This window comes from Gorilla gorilla, chromosome 11, assembly GCF_029281585.2.
Source record: "Gorilla gorilla gorilla isolate KB3781 chromosome 11, NHGRI_mGorGor1-v2.1_pri, whole genome shotgun sequence".
Lineage (NCBI taxonomy): Eukaryota > Metazoa > Chordata > Mammalia > Primates > Hominidae > Gorilla > Gorilla gorilla.
The window spans coordinates 71254378-71271659 of record NC_073235.2 but is presented as its reverse complement, the minus strand read 5'-3'; the positions used below and the strand labels follow the sequence as shown (position 1 = coordinate 71271659).

Genomic DNA, 17282 nt, shown 5'->3' with positions numbered 1-17282 from the left:
GAGGAAGGTCATATACCAGTTAAACGCCCCCATTTTGCCTCATAGTGCGCATGCTTGAGCCCACTTACCTAACACCTGAGATCTTATTGGGACGCTGCTGATAACCAGTTTCAGGTTTTTTCTATCTGTCGGGAGATTGCCTTTCCCTCGTGCTGGCTGTGACTAATTATTGTTTTAGAGAAATAATGATTGTAACAGTGTAACAACCACCTGACCATCACTTGATGGTCGTCTGACATTCCTGGTTGGGCGTGCAGCCCTCTCCTGGCCTGCTGATGTCTGCCTGACTACTATAACACAACCTCTCTCTCCTCTGAACTTTTCTGGCAATTACTATTCTCACAACATATTTGATATAACGATGATACCAATGTCTTATATCTATAGATTTTATTTTTATTTTTAAAAGCCTTTTGCTGGCCGTGTGCAGTGGCTTATGCCTGTAATCCTAGCACTTTGGGAGGCCGAGGCAGGTGGATCACTTGAGGCCAGGAGTTCAAGACCAGCCTGGCCAATATGGTGAAACCCCATCTCTACTAAAAATACAAAAAAATTAGCTGGGTGTGGTGGCATACACCTGTAATTCCAGCTACTCAGGAGGCTGAGGCATGAGAATCACTTGAACCTGGGAGGCAGAGGTTGCAGTGAGCTGAGATCCCGTGCCACTGCACTCCAGCCTGGGCAACAGAGTGAGACTCTGTCTTAAAAAAAAAAAAAAAATTCTTTAGCGCTAATAACTTCTGCCTGTGGCCTGCCTCCCTAACTGTATTGAGACCCTCTTCAATGTAGCAGCTTTGACCCTGACTTCCTCATACTCCTCACAAAGCCTAACGTAATGTCTCGAACGATTGGTGCTCAATACATTTATTGACTTAATGTTGATGTGCATTTTACTGCTTTCATTAGTGTTCTGGCTCTGTGGGTAAACAATTTGGTACATGTAGCATAGTGTAAACTACTGGTTAGCGTAGTGCAAACTATTTTATAACTCCTCAGAAATGACTTGTAAGTGATACAACTAACAAATGGCAGCAGTAGAAGTGTAGTACATCAGGGCTCAGTTCTATGTACCATCTAGTACCCTCAGCTGAGAGAAAAACAATACTCATTGCTCTTAAAAACTCTAGGGACCCTTTTGAACTCATCTTTGGTGACATAGCTCCAATTAGTCTGAAATCTAACATAGGATTGCTTGATGGCTTGCCAGACAGTAACTAGCACTCTGGGTCAGGAACTTTAGCCAGAGCCAAGAGTTCAGTCCTGATGAATCAAATTAACAGCTATGACTCAAAAAGAGGAGGGCTGGTAACTGCTCTTTTATTTCCTATAACTCAAGTTACAGAAAATAAACTCGCTTTGTAGCATTTCATCTCTCACCTACTACCCACCCCTGGGACTATTTCCCTATGAGTCTTTCAGCCCATTCTTAAAACCCAGATCCCTAAAAAACTAGCGTTACTACCTAGATTGCTTCCATTCTTCAGTCTGCAATGTATTGAATGACTGAACTGCTTGTACTGGTTCTTTTTGAACCTCTGTTCTGGGTTATGTTTGCCCTTGCAAGTTCCCAGGGTTAGATTGAGGAAGGAGATGTGCCCTTTGTGAATTAGACTGATACAGTGAACTTGAAAAATTGAGTTCAGTTACTGATGTATTTGATTTATTGGGGGTCTTCCCCAAGAAAAGCTTCCAATATAGTTGAAAGGACTATACAATATGACGCCAAAAAGAGGGAAGATAGAGATGAAAACTACAGGAGGAAAAACTAGATCTGTAAGAAAAATTAACAGAGGTAGATGAGAAAAAAAGCCAATGGAGAATTTGAAACAGTAGAAATCTTGGCAGCCCACATCTTCAGAAACAAATGCAAACACTGGAATATGTGTAATGAACCAGAAAGAGTACGTGTAAGTTTTGGAATCACTCCGGTCTGGGGTCAAATCTTTACTGTGCTGGGGAGTGTTTGCCAACTGGCTCATCATAAATGAATAAATAAATAAATAAGAAAGCCCTAATTTGCAGCTTTTCTTGCTAATTATACAGTTATTAAATACATGGTCTAGGAAAGTAATGTCCCTGAACACAGATTTGTGAAGAAATGCACAACAGCACATACAAATACACACTTGTATCCCTCATACAAATACAATAGATGTAAATAACTTCAAGAGCATAGATAGTTGAATATAGGGAAATCATTAAAATTGACGTTTTTGGGTATTTATTACCTGTAAATATGTATTTTTTTGAGGCAGGGTCTCGCTCTGTGCCCAAGCTGGAGTGCAGTGGTGTAATCACACCTCACTGCAGCCTTGACCTCCCAGGCTCAAGCAATCCTCCCATCTCAGCCCCCCAAGTAACTAGGACTACAGGTGTGTGCCACCATGACTGGCTAATTTTTGTTTTTTTGTTTTTTTTTTTTTTTTGATAGAGACAGGGTTTTACCATGTTGTACAGGCTAGTCTCCAACCCCTGGGCTTAAGCAATCCTTCTGCCTCGGCCTCCCAAAGTGCTGGGATTACAGGTGAGGGCCACTGTGCCTGGTCTTATTACCTATATTTTAAAATATAATTTTAATTTATAAGTTTATTTAATTTTTTAAAATGGCTGTTTAATGATCAGCTTGCAGAATTTCAGAAAATATAACAATCAGCCCATGCAAGCTGGTATGAGCTGCTTCCAACACACCACTGATGAATGATGATACACTTGATCCTTATGATTGCTGGATTCCATATTTGTGAATTCACCTACTCTCTAAAATTTATTTGCAAACCAAGAATCAATACTCAAAGCATGTGATGGTTAATTTTATGTGTCAATTTAACTGGGCTACAGGGTGCTTAGGTTACAGGGTGCTTAGGCTACAGGGTGCTTAGGTTACATACAGGGTGCTTTAGTTAAGCTATATTCTTGGTGTATCTGTGAAGATGTCTTTGAATGAGATTAACATTTGAATCTGTAGGCTGAGTAAAGTAGATTGTCCTTCCCAGTGTGAGTGGGCCTCATTTAATTCTTAAAGGCTTGAATTGAACAAGAAAGTCTGAGAAAGGAAGAATTTGGTCTCTCTCTGCTTGACTGTCTTTGAGCTGGGACATTGGTCTTCTCCTGCCCTTAGAACCAAACTGGGACTGGAATGTACACCAACAGCTCTCCTACCTCTCAGGTCTTTGGACTTAGACTGGAACTATACCATCAACTCTCCTGGGTTTACAGTTTGTAACCGAAGATCTTGGGACTTCTCGGCCTCCATCATCTTGGTGTGAACCAATCCCCATAATAAATCTCTCTCTCCTTCCCTCCCTTTCTCTCCTTCTCTCTGCACACACACACACACACACACACACACACACACACACACACACGCGTATTTTATTGGTTCTGTTACTGTCGGCAAATCTGTACAGGCCTGCAGCACCCTCAATTCTTGCCTTCTCAGAAGAAAGAATTTGACTGCGGGGGCATAAGGCAGAATGAAAGACCAAGGCAAGTTTTTTAGAGCAGGAGTGAAGTTTATTTAAAAGTTTTAGCGCAAGAATGAAAGTTACTTGGAAGATGGCCAAGCGGGCAACTTGAGAGATCAAGTGCCTGGTCTGACCTTTGACTTGGGGTTTTGTATGTTGGCATACTTCCGAGGTCTTGCATCCCTTCTCCCGATTCTTCCCTTGAGGTGGGCTGTCTGCATGCGTAGTGCCTGCTAGCACTTGGGTGGGGCTGCACTCGCAGTGTGTTTATTGGAGTTGTATGCATGCTCACTTGAGGCCTTCTTCCCTTACCAGTTGAATGCTCCTAGAAGGACATTTAACAGTTAAACTTCACAATTTTGCCTCTTAATAAGCATGCTTGAGCCTACTCACCCAACTCCTGAGATCTTATTGGGAAGCTGCTGATAACCAGTTTCAGGTTTTTTTCTATCTGTTGGGAGACTGCCTTTCCTTGACACCACGTTGACCAATTATTGTTTTAGAGAAACAGTGTAACAACCACCTGACTATCACCTGATAGTCGCCTGACATTCCTGGTTCGGGGGTGGCCCTCTTCTGCCCTGCTGATGCCTGACTAGCTACATACTGTAACAGTTCTGCTTCTCTGGAGAACCCTGATGAATACATGCAGCTTTTATAGTCATCTATGGTGAAAATTTTGAGTCACTCGATGCACACATTCTCAGCTGCGGCTGAACAAGGCGCCATTCTGCCTTCTTCATTCAACTCATGCTGTAAACAAATAATTTCCTTTTTGTAGTCTGTCTAGTGACACAACTTTTGCATCTTTGTGCTTTTTGTTGGTGATTTTGCTGTTTAAAATGGCCCCCACGTGTAGTGCTAAAGTGCTGTCTAGGGTGCTTAATTGTAAGAAAGCTGTGATATGCCTTATGGAGAAAACGAAACCACCTTTGCAAAATAACAGTGAGAAAATTACAACAGTGAAAGAAATCTGATCTAACTAACCCTCATCTTGCTTTTAACCTCCAAACTGCCCTAAATCATTCCTTGGGCTTGGGACAAGCTAACCTTGGGAACATTTAGTTTATAGTTTAAATAATACCCATTCCCCAAAACTAAACCACCCTTTGTAAAGCTAATGAAAGACCACCAGGTTAGGAGAATGAGAGGAGCCTAAATTCTGCTAAGGTGTAGACATAAAGGATTATAAACCATTATTCTGGAGTAACCTCCAGAAGATTTGCAACTTCCCCAATTACTCTTGCAGATAACATCTGTCTTATAGAACCTAAGATTGGCCTTTTGTGATGTCTTTTCAGGTTTTTGCATTTCTGATGACCAATGTCTCCACCTGAACCTGCCTGTGGCCCCACCCAGGTGGTGTCCCTACCCAGAAGTGAATTGAGCACTCACAAGGACCATTTTTCACACCTCTATGATTGCATCACAAACCCATCAGCAGCACCCATTCTCTGGCCCACCAGATTATTCTTGAAAAAACCCTAGCCTCTGAATTTTCAGGAAGACTGATTTGCATAATAATACTCCAGTCTTCCATTCAGCCAGCTCTGTGTGAATTAAACTCTTTCTCAATTGCGATTCCTTTATCTTGATAAATCAGCTGTATCTGGGCAGCTGGCAAAGAGAACCCACTAGGCAGTTACAAAAATGCATGTGTTGATAAGCTTCATTCAGGAATGAGTTATAGTGCAGTTGGCTATGAGTTCAATGGTAATTAACTAATAATACAGATTAAATAGGAAGTCTTTAAACAAATACACATAAAGCAAGGTTATGTATTAATCAGTTGATGAAATGTGACCAGAGGGTCCTGGAAACCTAACCCTGTATTTCTCCTAGGAGTAATGATCCAGCATTGGCTAATTCAGCGCTTCCAGTGACTTTTTAGAACATAACTATCATGAATAACAAGAATAAAATGTATCTACATTTCAGGGGATAAGTGGCTTGACTGAGGCAGTTTTGCACCCAGCATTATGCCTGACACACAGTAGGAAAACAAGGTTGATTCTCTTCTTTATCTCACCTCCCTGGGTAGTGGTGTGATGCTAACCTAGGCAGGGTCACAACTAGCTGTTGTGAAATCTACAAACAGTGAGTATTGCCATTTTTGGCTTCTCTCCTCCTCCAGAGAGGTGCTTTGGAAATTGTTCTCATCCATCAATTCACAGTCCACTAGGTGCCTTTGAACTACATACAGAAAGGTGTTAACAAAACAATGGAAAAGAACTGCCTTTAGTCAGGAAGTTTGCCTTCCTACCTAAGGATCTCCTCTGGCTGATGATTGCCAGTTTCTCATATTTTTTTCAAGTTGCTTTCCTTGAAGTGACCTGGAGGCATTTCCTGTCCCAGATCTCAGCATACTTACAGCAAAACCTTCCACCTCTCATTCTCCATCAGGACTTTGACTTTCTTGCTTGAGGGTTAAATCTTCAGTAATATGTAATCCTTTATATCCTCCCATGGCCATGTGCCCATCTTCCTGCCTTGTCGTGCAATGCAGACACTACTGACACACTAGGAGTTTAAGAAGGCTTTTTCCAGTTATAAATACAAATTTGTATTTGTTCCATTGTTTAGCTCATGTCCTTTCTCTTATTAAAGATGACAACCAATAAGATTACGCTACTCCCTTCTCAAATCCCTGAAATGTTTCCCACTACTCTTAGCCTAAAACTTGCCCTCCTTACCACGGGAATAGGATATGGGCCCTATATGATCTGTCCCTTGCTAACTTTTCAGTCTTATGGCCTGCGCCTTCCTTTTGTTCATTATGCTTCATCCACACTGGCCTTCTTGTTATTCCTTGAATTTAGAAGCACAGTCCCACCTTGCAGCCTTTGTCTTTCAGGTTCCCACTGCCTCTGTCTGGATTGCTCCTATGCAAGATTCCCCCACTGGCTGCTCCTGTCAGTAAGGTCTTAGCTCAGATCACCTGTCCATAAGGTGCCTTTAACCACTCAATCTGAAGAGCCCTGGCAATCACCATGAAATCACCTTATTTCTTCATTACTTTTGTCCTTTTGAGATGGGATTGTTCCCTTGACATTGACCCCCTTTTTGGGCAGGAACTGGCGTGGCTTGTTTCACTCAGCCTGCTGAATGCTGGAACTAGCTGGTTGCTCCTCTCTGGCAAAAACAGGCTTTGTGTGGGCCCTGCAGTGGCATCCGAGTCCCTGTCCTCTTGGCACCCTGGTTCTTGTCCGGCATCCAGGAAGAATCAGGTCATATAAATGGATTGAAGGGTGGTGTATGCGCAGAGGATTTTATTGGTCGATAAAAGTGGCTCTCAGTGGGATGGGGAGTTGGAAAGGGGATGGTGCAGAAAGAAGGTGATCTTTCCTTGAAGCTGCACCGTCTGAAGTTAGTCGCATCTATCTGTAGTCTCCAACACTCTTGTTGCTGCTTCTCTGCTTACCACTCAGCCACCTGTATCCCCGACACTCAGCAGCTTGTATCCCCAACGCTCAGCTGCTTGTGTTGCTCTGCCAGCTGAGTCCTTTTATGGGCACAGGATAAGGGCATGGCAGGCGAAAAAAACAACATTTGGGCGGAAAAATGGGGTCAGCTGTTTTTACTTAGGGCCGAGGTTCCAGGCTTAAGGGTGGGGTTTAGTGGGGAGCTCAGCCGTGCCATATCACTTTGTCACTATGTGAAATTGCCTTGTTTTAAGGGCTGAATTGTGTCTCCCTCCAAATTCTTGTTGAAACCTTAACCTCTATTGTCTCAGGAGGTGACAATATTTGGATGTAGGGCTTTTAAAGAGGTGATTAAGGTAAAATGAGGTCATATGGGTGGGCCCCAATCCAGTATGACTGGATTCCTCAGAAGAAGAGATTAGGATACAGACATACACAGAGGAAAGACAAAGTAAGAAGGAGCCATCCGTAAGCCAGGAAGAGAGGCCTCAGGAGAAATCAATCCTGACAGCACCTTGATCTTGGACTTCTAGCCTCCAGAACTGTGAGAAGATACACTTTGTTATTGAATTTATTTTCTCATGGTTCTGAGCCACCCAGTCTGTGGTATTTTGTAATGGCAGCCCTAGCAAACTAATATTCCTTGTTTATTTTTTAAAATAGACTTTATTATTTTAGAGCAGTTTTAGGTTCACTGCAAAATTGAGAGGAAGGTACAGAAATTTCCCATAACCCTCGTGCCCCCACACTTGCATAGCCTCCCCCATTATCAACATCACCCACTAGCGGTACATTTGTTATAATTGATGATCCTCCATTGACACATAATTATCATCCAGAGTCCACAGTTTACATGAGGGTTCACTCTTGGTGTTGTACATTTTATGGGTTTGGACAAATGTATAATGACATGTATCCACTATTAAAGTATCATTTATAGTAGTTTCCTGGCCCTAAAAATCTATTCTGTTTATTCATCCCTCTCTCGCCTGCAACCCTTGGCCACCACTGATCTTTTCACTGTCTCCGCAGTTTTGTCTTTTCCAGAATGTCATATAGTTGGAATCATATAGTACATAACCTTTTCAGATTGGCTGTTTCACTAAGTAACATGTATTTAAGTTTCCCCATATATTTTCTGTGGCTTGATAGCTCATTTCTTTTTGGCACTGAATAATATCCCATTATCTGGATGTACCACAGTTTGCTTATCCATTCACCTACCGAAGGACATCTTGGTTGCTTCCACGTTTTGGCAACTATGAATAAAGCTGCTATGTATGTATAAATTTCATCCATGTATGGGTTTTTGTGCAGACATAAATTTTCAACTCCTTCAGGTAAACTCCAAGGAGTATGATTGCTGGATCATACGGGAAGAGTAAGTTTAATTTTACAAGAAACTGCCAAGCTGTCTTCCAAAGTGTGTGAACCATTTGCATTTCCACCAGCAATCAACAGAGTTCCCCTACATGCTTGTCAACATTTGGTGTTGTTAGTGTTCTGGAATTTGGCCACTCTGTGACATTTGTAGTGGTATCCCATTGATGTTTTAATTTGCATTTCACTGATGATATATGATGTGCAGCTCCTTGTTTGTTTTTTGCTTCCCTTTATTGTAAGTTCCATAGAAGTAGGAACTTATCTGTCTTATTTATCATTCTGTCCTTAGTGTCTACAATAATTCCTGGCACCTAGTGGGCTCTCTATAAGTATTTTTGAGTGATTGAATTATGCAGCCAGGGAACTGAGCCTTTGCTGTTTATTTTTGGCTCTGCAGATATTTTCTATTATTCAGTAAGTTAAAAAAAAATAAACTTCTTACCTGAAGATGTGCTTCAAAACTTAGTCATGAATGCTGGAGCATAGACCTTCTTGCCTTGTTTCACAACTGTTTCATTCATTCTCTAGTTCTTCATGTCCTCTCTCTTCAGTTCCTCTTAGCTTGTTTCTAGCCACTTCTCTAGTCTCAGTCCTGCATCTCCCTCCCGTGATGCCTGGACTTGGGATGCTGGTGTCAAATCCCCTTATCCAAGCCTGCCATAAAGCCCCTCAGCTTCTGTGCCTGAGGCACCAGTGAGAGAAGCGGAACCCACACAGGGAAATCCTGAGTTCAGAAAGAGTTGGAGACAAAATACTGTCTCCTGCTTGTTTCCTAATAGATGGAATGTTAATTGCTAACAGCTCCCACCTTACTAGTTCTCTTGTAACTGGGTTCATTTGTTTCTTCGACAAACATTTCTTGTGTCCTATTACATGCCAGACTCTATGGGAGGCTCTAGGAATACTGGCTTTATGCTGCTTATTTTGTTTGCTCTCCCGCATCTATTGTCTGCTGTGCACCATGGGAAGCTGAACCCTGTAGCCTATGTCCCCCAGGCTCCACACTGTCAGCTTTCTGCTGAGTCCAGCCAATGCGTGGTATAACAAGGCAGGAAGAGAGAGACATTGGGGTATTTTCTTTCCATCCAGGTTTGTAGCCCCCAAAGAGTGGCCTCTCTTCCATACTAGCCCTTCTCACTGGCCTCTGGTTACAACCCAGGGGTGGTAAAGGCTTCCCATACTTGTTAGCCTCTGGGTGCCTCACTCTCCCTTGTTTGATGTAATCCAGCCCATGCCTCTGTAAAGTCATCCTTTTATTAGTTTTTTCAACTTAACCATCTGACAGTGACTGTTTCCCACCTGGACCTTGGCTAAGGCAGGCTTTATATAATTTTTAAATTTCAGGCTGGGTGCAGTAGCTCATGCCTGTAATCCCAGCACATCAAGGCCAAGGTGAGAGGATTGCTTGAGGTCAGGAGTTTGAGATCAGCTTGGGCAACATAGCAAGACTTCACCACTATGAAAAATTTAAAAAATTAACTGGGTTTGGTGGCGTGTGCCTGTAGTCCCAGCGACTTGGGAGGCTGAGGTGGGGGGGATTGCTTGCGCCCAGGAGTTTGTGGCTGTAGCAAGCTATGATCGCAACACTGCACTCCAGCCTGGGCAACTGAGAGAAACCCTGTCCTTAATTTTTTTTTTAATTAAAAAATTTAAAATTTTAATGTTTAGAAATAATATAACTTTTGTTTCTTCGTGCTCCAGCACTTTGAGAATAATTAAGGGTGTGGGTCCCAGGATCCAGTTACTGTGCTAATTGGTTCTGAGGGACCACCCAGCATCCCAGTAGTTCTTGGTACACAGCTCTCCCCCTTTGTTGTCCTATCATCTCTCAATGTTGTTAGCATTGTTGCCACTGTTCCCACTGAAGCAAGTGCACGGCTGGTGGAAACAGAATTAGGAGGCAGGAATAACAGATGCTTAGGTTGGATATGGCAGCCCCAGTAGTAAGCAATGGGGCCTAGAGAAAAGGGAGTTGCATTTTGGCTACTTGGGAGAGATACTGCTATAGTTTGAATGTCCTCTCCAAAACTCAAGTTTGAAGGTAGGACCTTGTCCTTATGCATGAATGAATGCTTTTATTTCAGGAGTGATGAAAGGATGAGTTTGGCCCAGTTTCCTCTGTCTAGCATGCTTGCTCTCCCATGTGGCACCTTCTGCCATGTGATGACCTTCACCAGTTTCCAGCACCATGCTCTTGGACTTCCCAGCCTCCAGAACCATGAGTCCAATAAACTTCCATTCTTTATAAATTACCCAGTGTGTGGTATTCTGTTACAGCAGCAGAAAGCAGACTAAGACAGATGCTTATAGCATTAGATTATGCTATGTTTATAGAACTGAAGAATTCATGGATTCCAAAAAAGTATATTTTTTCATAGTCTGTATTTTTGTGTCTCAGAGGAATGTTGGTGGTTTAACTTATTAGAATAACTCATGCTTGAAATCAGCATGAGTTATTCTATTGTTGGGGGTGGTTATAATGTTTATAAGATTTTAATAGGGTATCTGCTTTATTTTTTATAATACTTGTGATAGTGGTGGGGTGTCTGGTTGAATTTCAGTGCTATTTTTACGGCTTTTGAGTACTAGATGACCTAAGCTTAGAGCAGAAGAGCAGATTGAGAGACGGTATTTCACAGGAAAGACGGAGAAAGATGGAGAGAAGTTCTAACAAAGTGAGGTACAAACCAAGAGAAGATGATGTGGGCCAAACTCCGATGAGGGGTGCATACACAGAGAAGGGAAGTTTTGTGTTGTGCTTTGGGTGTTTATCCTAGGTGCCTCTTTTAAAATTTTTTAAAAAATAAGCATAACCTGATATATTTCAGATGATCTCTATAAACCATTTTTTCCAGAATAAAGTGCTACATAAAATTTAGCATTGAGGTTTTAATCTTAATTTTCAAAGAGATACTACAGTCTATCCAAGTTCTTTCTCAATGATCACAGTGATACTGGGGGTTGACGAGGCTTGTAACAATCTATGGGATGATGTGAGCCTTTATTAACCTCATCAGGTGAGATGTGATGTTTTACCCACATGAGCTGGTTAGCATTTACAGTAAAGGGCACTTACACTGCACTCTTAATACTTATCTTTATTATGAAAGTGTTTCCAAAGTAAAATGATCCTCATAATAATGATTGCTTCCAGAGATCAAGAATGAATAATTATATTTTCATATAAAAATCAGCAAAACACAATAACAATACATAAAATAATTCTAATTGGCTAACAGTATTTCATTCCATTTCTGACAGAGATGCTCAAGCACTGAATTGTCTTAAGAAAACAAGTAAGGTTTTGTCACCTATCCTATTTCTCACTGCAAGTTGAAAAAAATCAAATCCAAACACCACCACCCCTTCTATGACAACAAACTGCTGTGGAGGTAAATGACTATGTGGGCAAAGAGTTGATGAAAATCATGAGCTTAGGGGCTTTATGAAACTTTGGGAAATCAAACTCAGAGGTTGTTTTCCATTCTTAAAGTAATGAAGCTCTAAGTTAAAGTTTCAGAATCATCACATAACTGTTCCTATTCCATAACTCATTTCTTTTTTTTTGCAGGTAATCTTGTTTTTTTAAGGGTAGTTTCATGATGACAGTTTCAAAAAATTACTGTGGATAAAGAAAAAATTGTCTCAATGAAATAGAATTTTTCACTGAACACAGAAACCATCTCAATAGTTGCTGCTCCCTGGTTTCTAGGCCATGCAACAGACATCAAACTAGGAAGCCAAACTTTCATGGACCTGTGTTAAGAAAAATACACATATATGGGCATACTACTTTTTTTTTTTTTTTCAGAAAAACGGAATTAGGCAGAGAAGGAAGTGTGGGTGTACAACTGATCCACAAGCTATTGGGAAATCAATAGCTAAAAAATGTCAACACCCTGGCTTCCTTTTATCAGGAACTCCAGGAGGCTGAAAGGAATGTGAGTGCATGAGATAAGCAAGACAGATCTTAACGGTCCCCTCACATCCCTTTCTGGGCAATCTCCAGAATGCCTAGTTTTGTGGAGACACCATGTACTATCTGGCTGCAGAGACTTTCTTAAGCCCCGTGTTAGACCCCATGGGGTCTTAGCATGTGGCCATGTGGTAATGAATTCCTTTCAAAGGCTTTGGGTTGAACTCAAGTTGGAAATACCTGGAAAAGACCAAGCTTCTCCTTTGCGTGTCTGCGGATCCTATTAAAAATATTCATGATGCTTTATGTTCTCCAATACAATTTTCTCCATGAAAACAAGCATCAGATATACTACCTCTAAGTATTTATTGGAGGGGTTCCAACAGCCTCGTGGACAGGCCTTCTCAGCAGCTACTGAGTGCCCCCTAGGGGTGGGGAGGGGCCAGTGCACACAGAGGCAAACCACAGAGCCCTTTTGTGGCCTATTATTATGAAGAACTAAAATGTGGCCAGTGAACCAGTCAGTGCTCATCACTACGGGGTACTTTGAGAATGGCACAATTTCATTTTACCAAAAGAAACCTTCACTGGCTCTGGGGACTGCAATATCTTCATTTTAAAATATTTTGCTGCGTTTTCTTCAAGGGCGGCTTGTGACAACTGAACTGCTGATTATTCCTTCCATGGACAGCATGGTAGTGGCAAGTGCAGTAACTGGGCTCATTGCATTTTCTCTTTCCATACAAGTTACTGCAACTGCCATGTGATCACTTTTCCAGCAGGCTGACTTCGATTTGATTTTTTTCTTATTTAAATGTTAGAAACATCTCAGGGCTATTATTATTTATCTACAAAGCAGAAATCAGCCAAAGACAAAGGAAAAAAAGTAAGCTAATCAGAACCTGAAGACCTGAAATACCACATGAAATGTAAACATTTAACTTTTTATTTCCAAAGGATTTCTTGAAGCCTCTCTGGAGATAATGACATCACCACACATACTGATAAACAATCTTTTAATACCTTTGGAATTACTCTTTATAATTTTTATACTTCAAATTAAGAAAACCGCCCAATGTTCAGGCAACTTTGGCATTAACATTTCCAAGAAAGGGACAAAAACAACTACTAATGCAACATCATGAAGAGATTGGGGACAATTGTGGGTGTCTATAAAGCTCTCTTTGAAAAGCTCTTTAAAGCGAACTCAGGTAAACGGAAATGAAATCTGACTTTTTACTTAGGCCAAATAACAATGAGGTTTGAATATAAAATGGAAGATTCAGGCCCTTTCTACCTAAGATGAAGGCATTTAGTTTGCTCAAATTCAAACTCCACCAAATACTCTGAATGGAAAGTTTGGCAACAGAACTGGACATGTGGAGGTTCACCAACCATTTTGATCAAAGGTGATCTGATTTTATCTCACTTCTTGCCTAACCTTTCTGGCTTGTTTACCTTGACTAGATGCCTGTGGCATTATATAATGATGCAGCCCAGCAGAAGTAGGATGCTAATAAACCCTGGGGTAAAGCAGCAATCATCTGCATCTTTACCACATACACTTGAATAATCCAAAATACTGAGAGTTGCTTCCCTATGCTCAACATCCATAGGACCAAATTTGGAAAGGTGAACTGTAGTTGGCTTATTTGCTGGCCTTAGGTGCTCTTATGACCTGTGCTTAGCCATATTTAGCTCACTGGCTAAGAGGCTGAAAAGATTCTACCACCTTCAGGTGTGTGGGGAACATGAACAGGAGGCTGACAAACGAGGAGGGAAGTTTCTGTTGTACCTGGTGAGTGGGTTTTATGAAAGGAATATGGGTGGGGACGAGTCAGTGATATTTTGGTTTTATCACTTTTTGGAGAAACATACATATATATACATAAATAGAACACACGTTTTTATATCATTTATTGACCTGAGGCCAAATTCTACTCGATTTTCTACTTTCCCCCTACTAAGAGATCCAGAAAAGCTATAAACATTAGAGAATAAAGTATTACTTCTTCTGGAATCCTTCCTACATACCCCTTTGTACTCTGGGAAGGTTTGAATGTGACCAGGAAGGAGGAGATATCAACACAGGCTAAGTTAATTAACGAAAAACAGCATTCTGACTAACCTATAGTTGAATTTACAAAATACACTTCAAAGCTATGGCCTGGTACCGGGGGAGGATGAGATACTGCACATATTTTTCTCTCTCAGCCTTATCAGGCTACCACGGGAAAGCTATAGACAGAGATATATTATTCTTCACCATAAAAAGCCTGCAAACCCCATTTTAATCAGCCCTAAAGAACTGTGCCCTAAAATGTAAAATGAAATAAAAAGCTCTGCATAACATAGAGGACTGTGTGAAGTGAATGCCATCAGTTAGAGAGACCCCAAGTGTTCCCAGTTCTCCTTCTAAGTAACTTCTGGGGGGAAAAATGATTGCTTAGATTTGCCTTTGCTAATGACAGACCCCATTTACTACGTTTTATGCAATTCTTCTAAACCTTTAATTTACAAGCTGACCTCCTTGAAATTATTCTTCTGTGCTCGAGTGTCACATGATCTAAACCTGAACACATGGATCTCTAAAGTTAATTTTAGCCATTGAGAGGACTTGCCCCAGACACTAAAGCAAGCTAAATATGTTCATATTTTAATTAAGAAACTTTTACCTTCTCAAAATTTTCAGCTGTAATGTGCTATTACCTTATACATATACTTGCATTTTAGCAGATGTTCTGAAGACTAACAAGTCCTTTTATGATTGTTCTTACAAACTCAACCATCCACAAATTACACTCCTAGACATATGCCTGTTTTGTGAAATAAAATAACAAGGCTCTAAAAGCAGAATTATTTGCATCGTTTTCTCAATAAACAAGCAGATGTATTTCTAAGCCTCTTCAGTTATTACTAAGGACCATAACAGAAACATATTATTTTGTAAATAAGTAGGGAAAGATATAATATTACAGTAAGAATTTTTTGGTTGGGAGCATTCTTTTAACTATTAACCCACAGATTGCAAATTGTGGGCAAAAAGCTTTACTTTTTTCAAAGAATTGAATTAAATGTGAATGGTTCTGAGCAGGATACGCACTCTCTGATGTTTCTGCACACTTGTTAGCATTTCTGCTGTTGTCTTCACAGCCCTGATTCACACATTTATATTATGGCATTTTTGTTTGGGGTTCGTTTTAAGTGATGGCCTTCTTGATTTATGAAGGGTTTTATAATCCCTTTTTCCTCTTACTAAAAGTTAGAAGAAGAGATAAAATCTTTGGCCGACATATGGTTTTCTTATCTGTACATAAATAACACTGCTGTGTAGGAGACTTATGGAAACTTATTCTTCAGTAATTTTCCTCATTGTTGATATTGCCATTGTCCAATAGAATTTTTCATTTTTCCAGAAACAGCCCCATTTGAAAAAAAATTCCTGGAAACCAAAGAAGCATTATAGTGTAATGCTGCTCAGTGTCTGGTAACAGGAAAGTCATCTGGATTACATTTAAGGAGAAAAGCAAAGGGTAAAATAGTCTTTCTCCCATTGGCTTTATTTTGCTCAGCAAAATAAAAACATCAACATCAAGTACTAGATAGGGCTTTTTCTTGAAAGCTGGTTGCATTAAAGTGCTTTGCACTGCACAGGTAATCTTTATCAACTCTTGAAAGATTTTTTTGTCCCCAAATATACTTAACTTCTTTCTTTTATAACATAAGACTGCACTAATTATAGGGTAGTGGCAAAACCTGGCTGAAATCAGTTGCTCTCTTTATGTTATTCCCAGAACACAGGACAAATTCCCATTCTTAACAGTGATTTCCTTGTTTATAACTATGAGCTTCAGTGAATATCCTCCTTCAAAATCAGAGCACTGACCTCATCACAGAGAAAAACAAACAAACAAACAAACAAATACACTCTGCAACCTACAAGGTTAACCCTCAACTAGCTCACACCCATTTAAGAAATCTTGGCTGTGTGCACAAGAAATGAAATCTATTTCAAAGCAATTTAATACAAAACCATTCAAAAAAGTTCTCCAATAACCATCTTCTTTAATTTGAACTGCTAATTGAACATGAAGAGTGAAAATTAAACACCTAGTTCGTCCGGTTTAAATGGTCACTAAGACTGTATAGGCAATTTCAAAATGGGCACTGTAACTAAAAGAAAGCAAACCTATTTAGAGCTGAACGAGAATCTTGCACTGGGTTTTGCTTGCTCTAAGTGACAAAGTAAGCTGATGCTCATAGCACATTGGACTACAGCAAGAGAAAGGGGGAGAAGCAGATGGAGCATCTCCTTCACTGTCATGAGCCCAGTGAGTAAAAGGAGTGAGGAAACCCTCTTTTGTCCACAGATTTACAAATACAAAAAAATAAATAATATTCTAAGACAGTACAAATGCAAATACTGTTCCCTTGTGTCAATTACATACAGCATGCCTACAAAGAGAGAATGGTAATTCTTCTTCATTCACAGACAGGACACATGGCAGTGCACTATTCAAAATGCTTTGATAATCTTAATTTTTGTTTCTGGTGCTGAGATATTATGAAAGGAACTGCATTTGCAACTTATTAAATACTTCCAGGAACAAATAGTTCACTTTGCTTGGGACTTGTAGTTTTGAGTAATTAATCATCCATGGAGCAGGAGCCAGTCAGGAGATACCCGTTGGTACCACTGGTCCCATTGGTGGTTGTCGCAGTGTGGGGATTCTTCCCCGGAGGTTCTGAGTCCTCCTCATCTGAGCTAGACTCAATATCACTTCGATCATCCTTGGACACCTGTGGAGTAGAAGCAGGTGAGTATAACCAGCACCTAAGAAATCATCAAGGTATGGCATGCTAGAAGCACATGCAGTCATACACAAGGGGAAACAGATCCCAATGTTAAAAAACTGAAGAGGATGAGAACATTGCCATAGCAATAAGTTCCCCTTCATTGGAGAGATAAAATGTAGGCGACAAAGTCATTTATGAAGGAATGCAAGTATCATGGAGGGCTAGACTTCTTGACTTCTGTAAGGTATCTTTCCATATTGAGAACGTACTAGACCATGAATCCCACTTTTAATCAAAAAG

General features: G+C 40.6%; 1 protein-coding gene and 1 long non-coding RNA gene across 3 annotated transcripts in view; one reads left to right on the top strand and one right to left on the bottom strand.

The window, feature by feature from the left end:
• Nucleotides 1-25: 25 nt before the first annotated feature.
• On the top strand, nucleotides 26-11635 carry LOC134756650 (uncharacterized). Its single transcript, XR_010129604.1, has 3 exons — nucleotides 26-114; nucleotides 2432-2524; nucleotides 11531-11635. It is a non-coding gene; the product is annotated as an uncharacterized lncRNA (long non-coding RNA).
• CERS6 (ceramide synthase 6) overlaps nucleotides 11348-17282 on the bottom strand; it is a 322839-nt gene continuing 316904 nt past the window's right edge. For both annotated transcript variants that reach the window (XM_004032744.5, XM_019022614.4), the window contains one exon: nucleotides 11348-16985. In XM_004032744.5, the coding sequence (XP_004032792.2) occupies nucleotides 16833-16985 (153 nt within the window). In that variant the 3' untranslated portion in view covers nucleotides 11348-16832. The remainder of the gene's footprint in view (nucleotides 16986-17282) is intronic.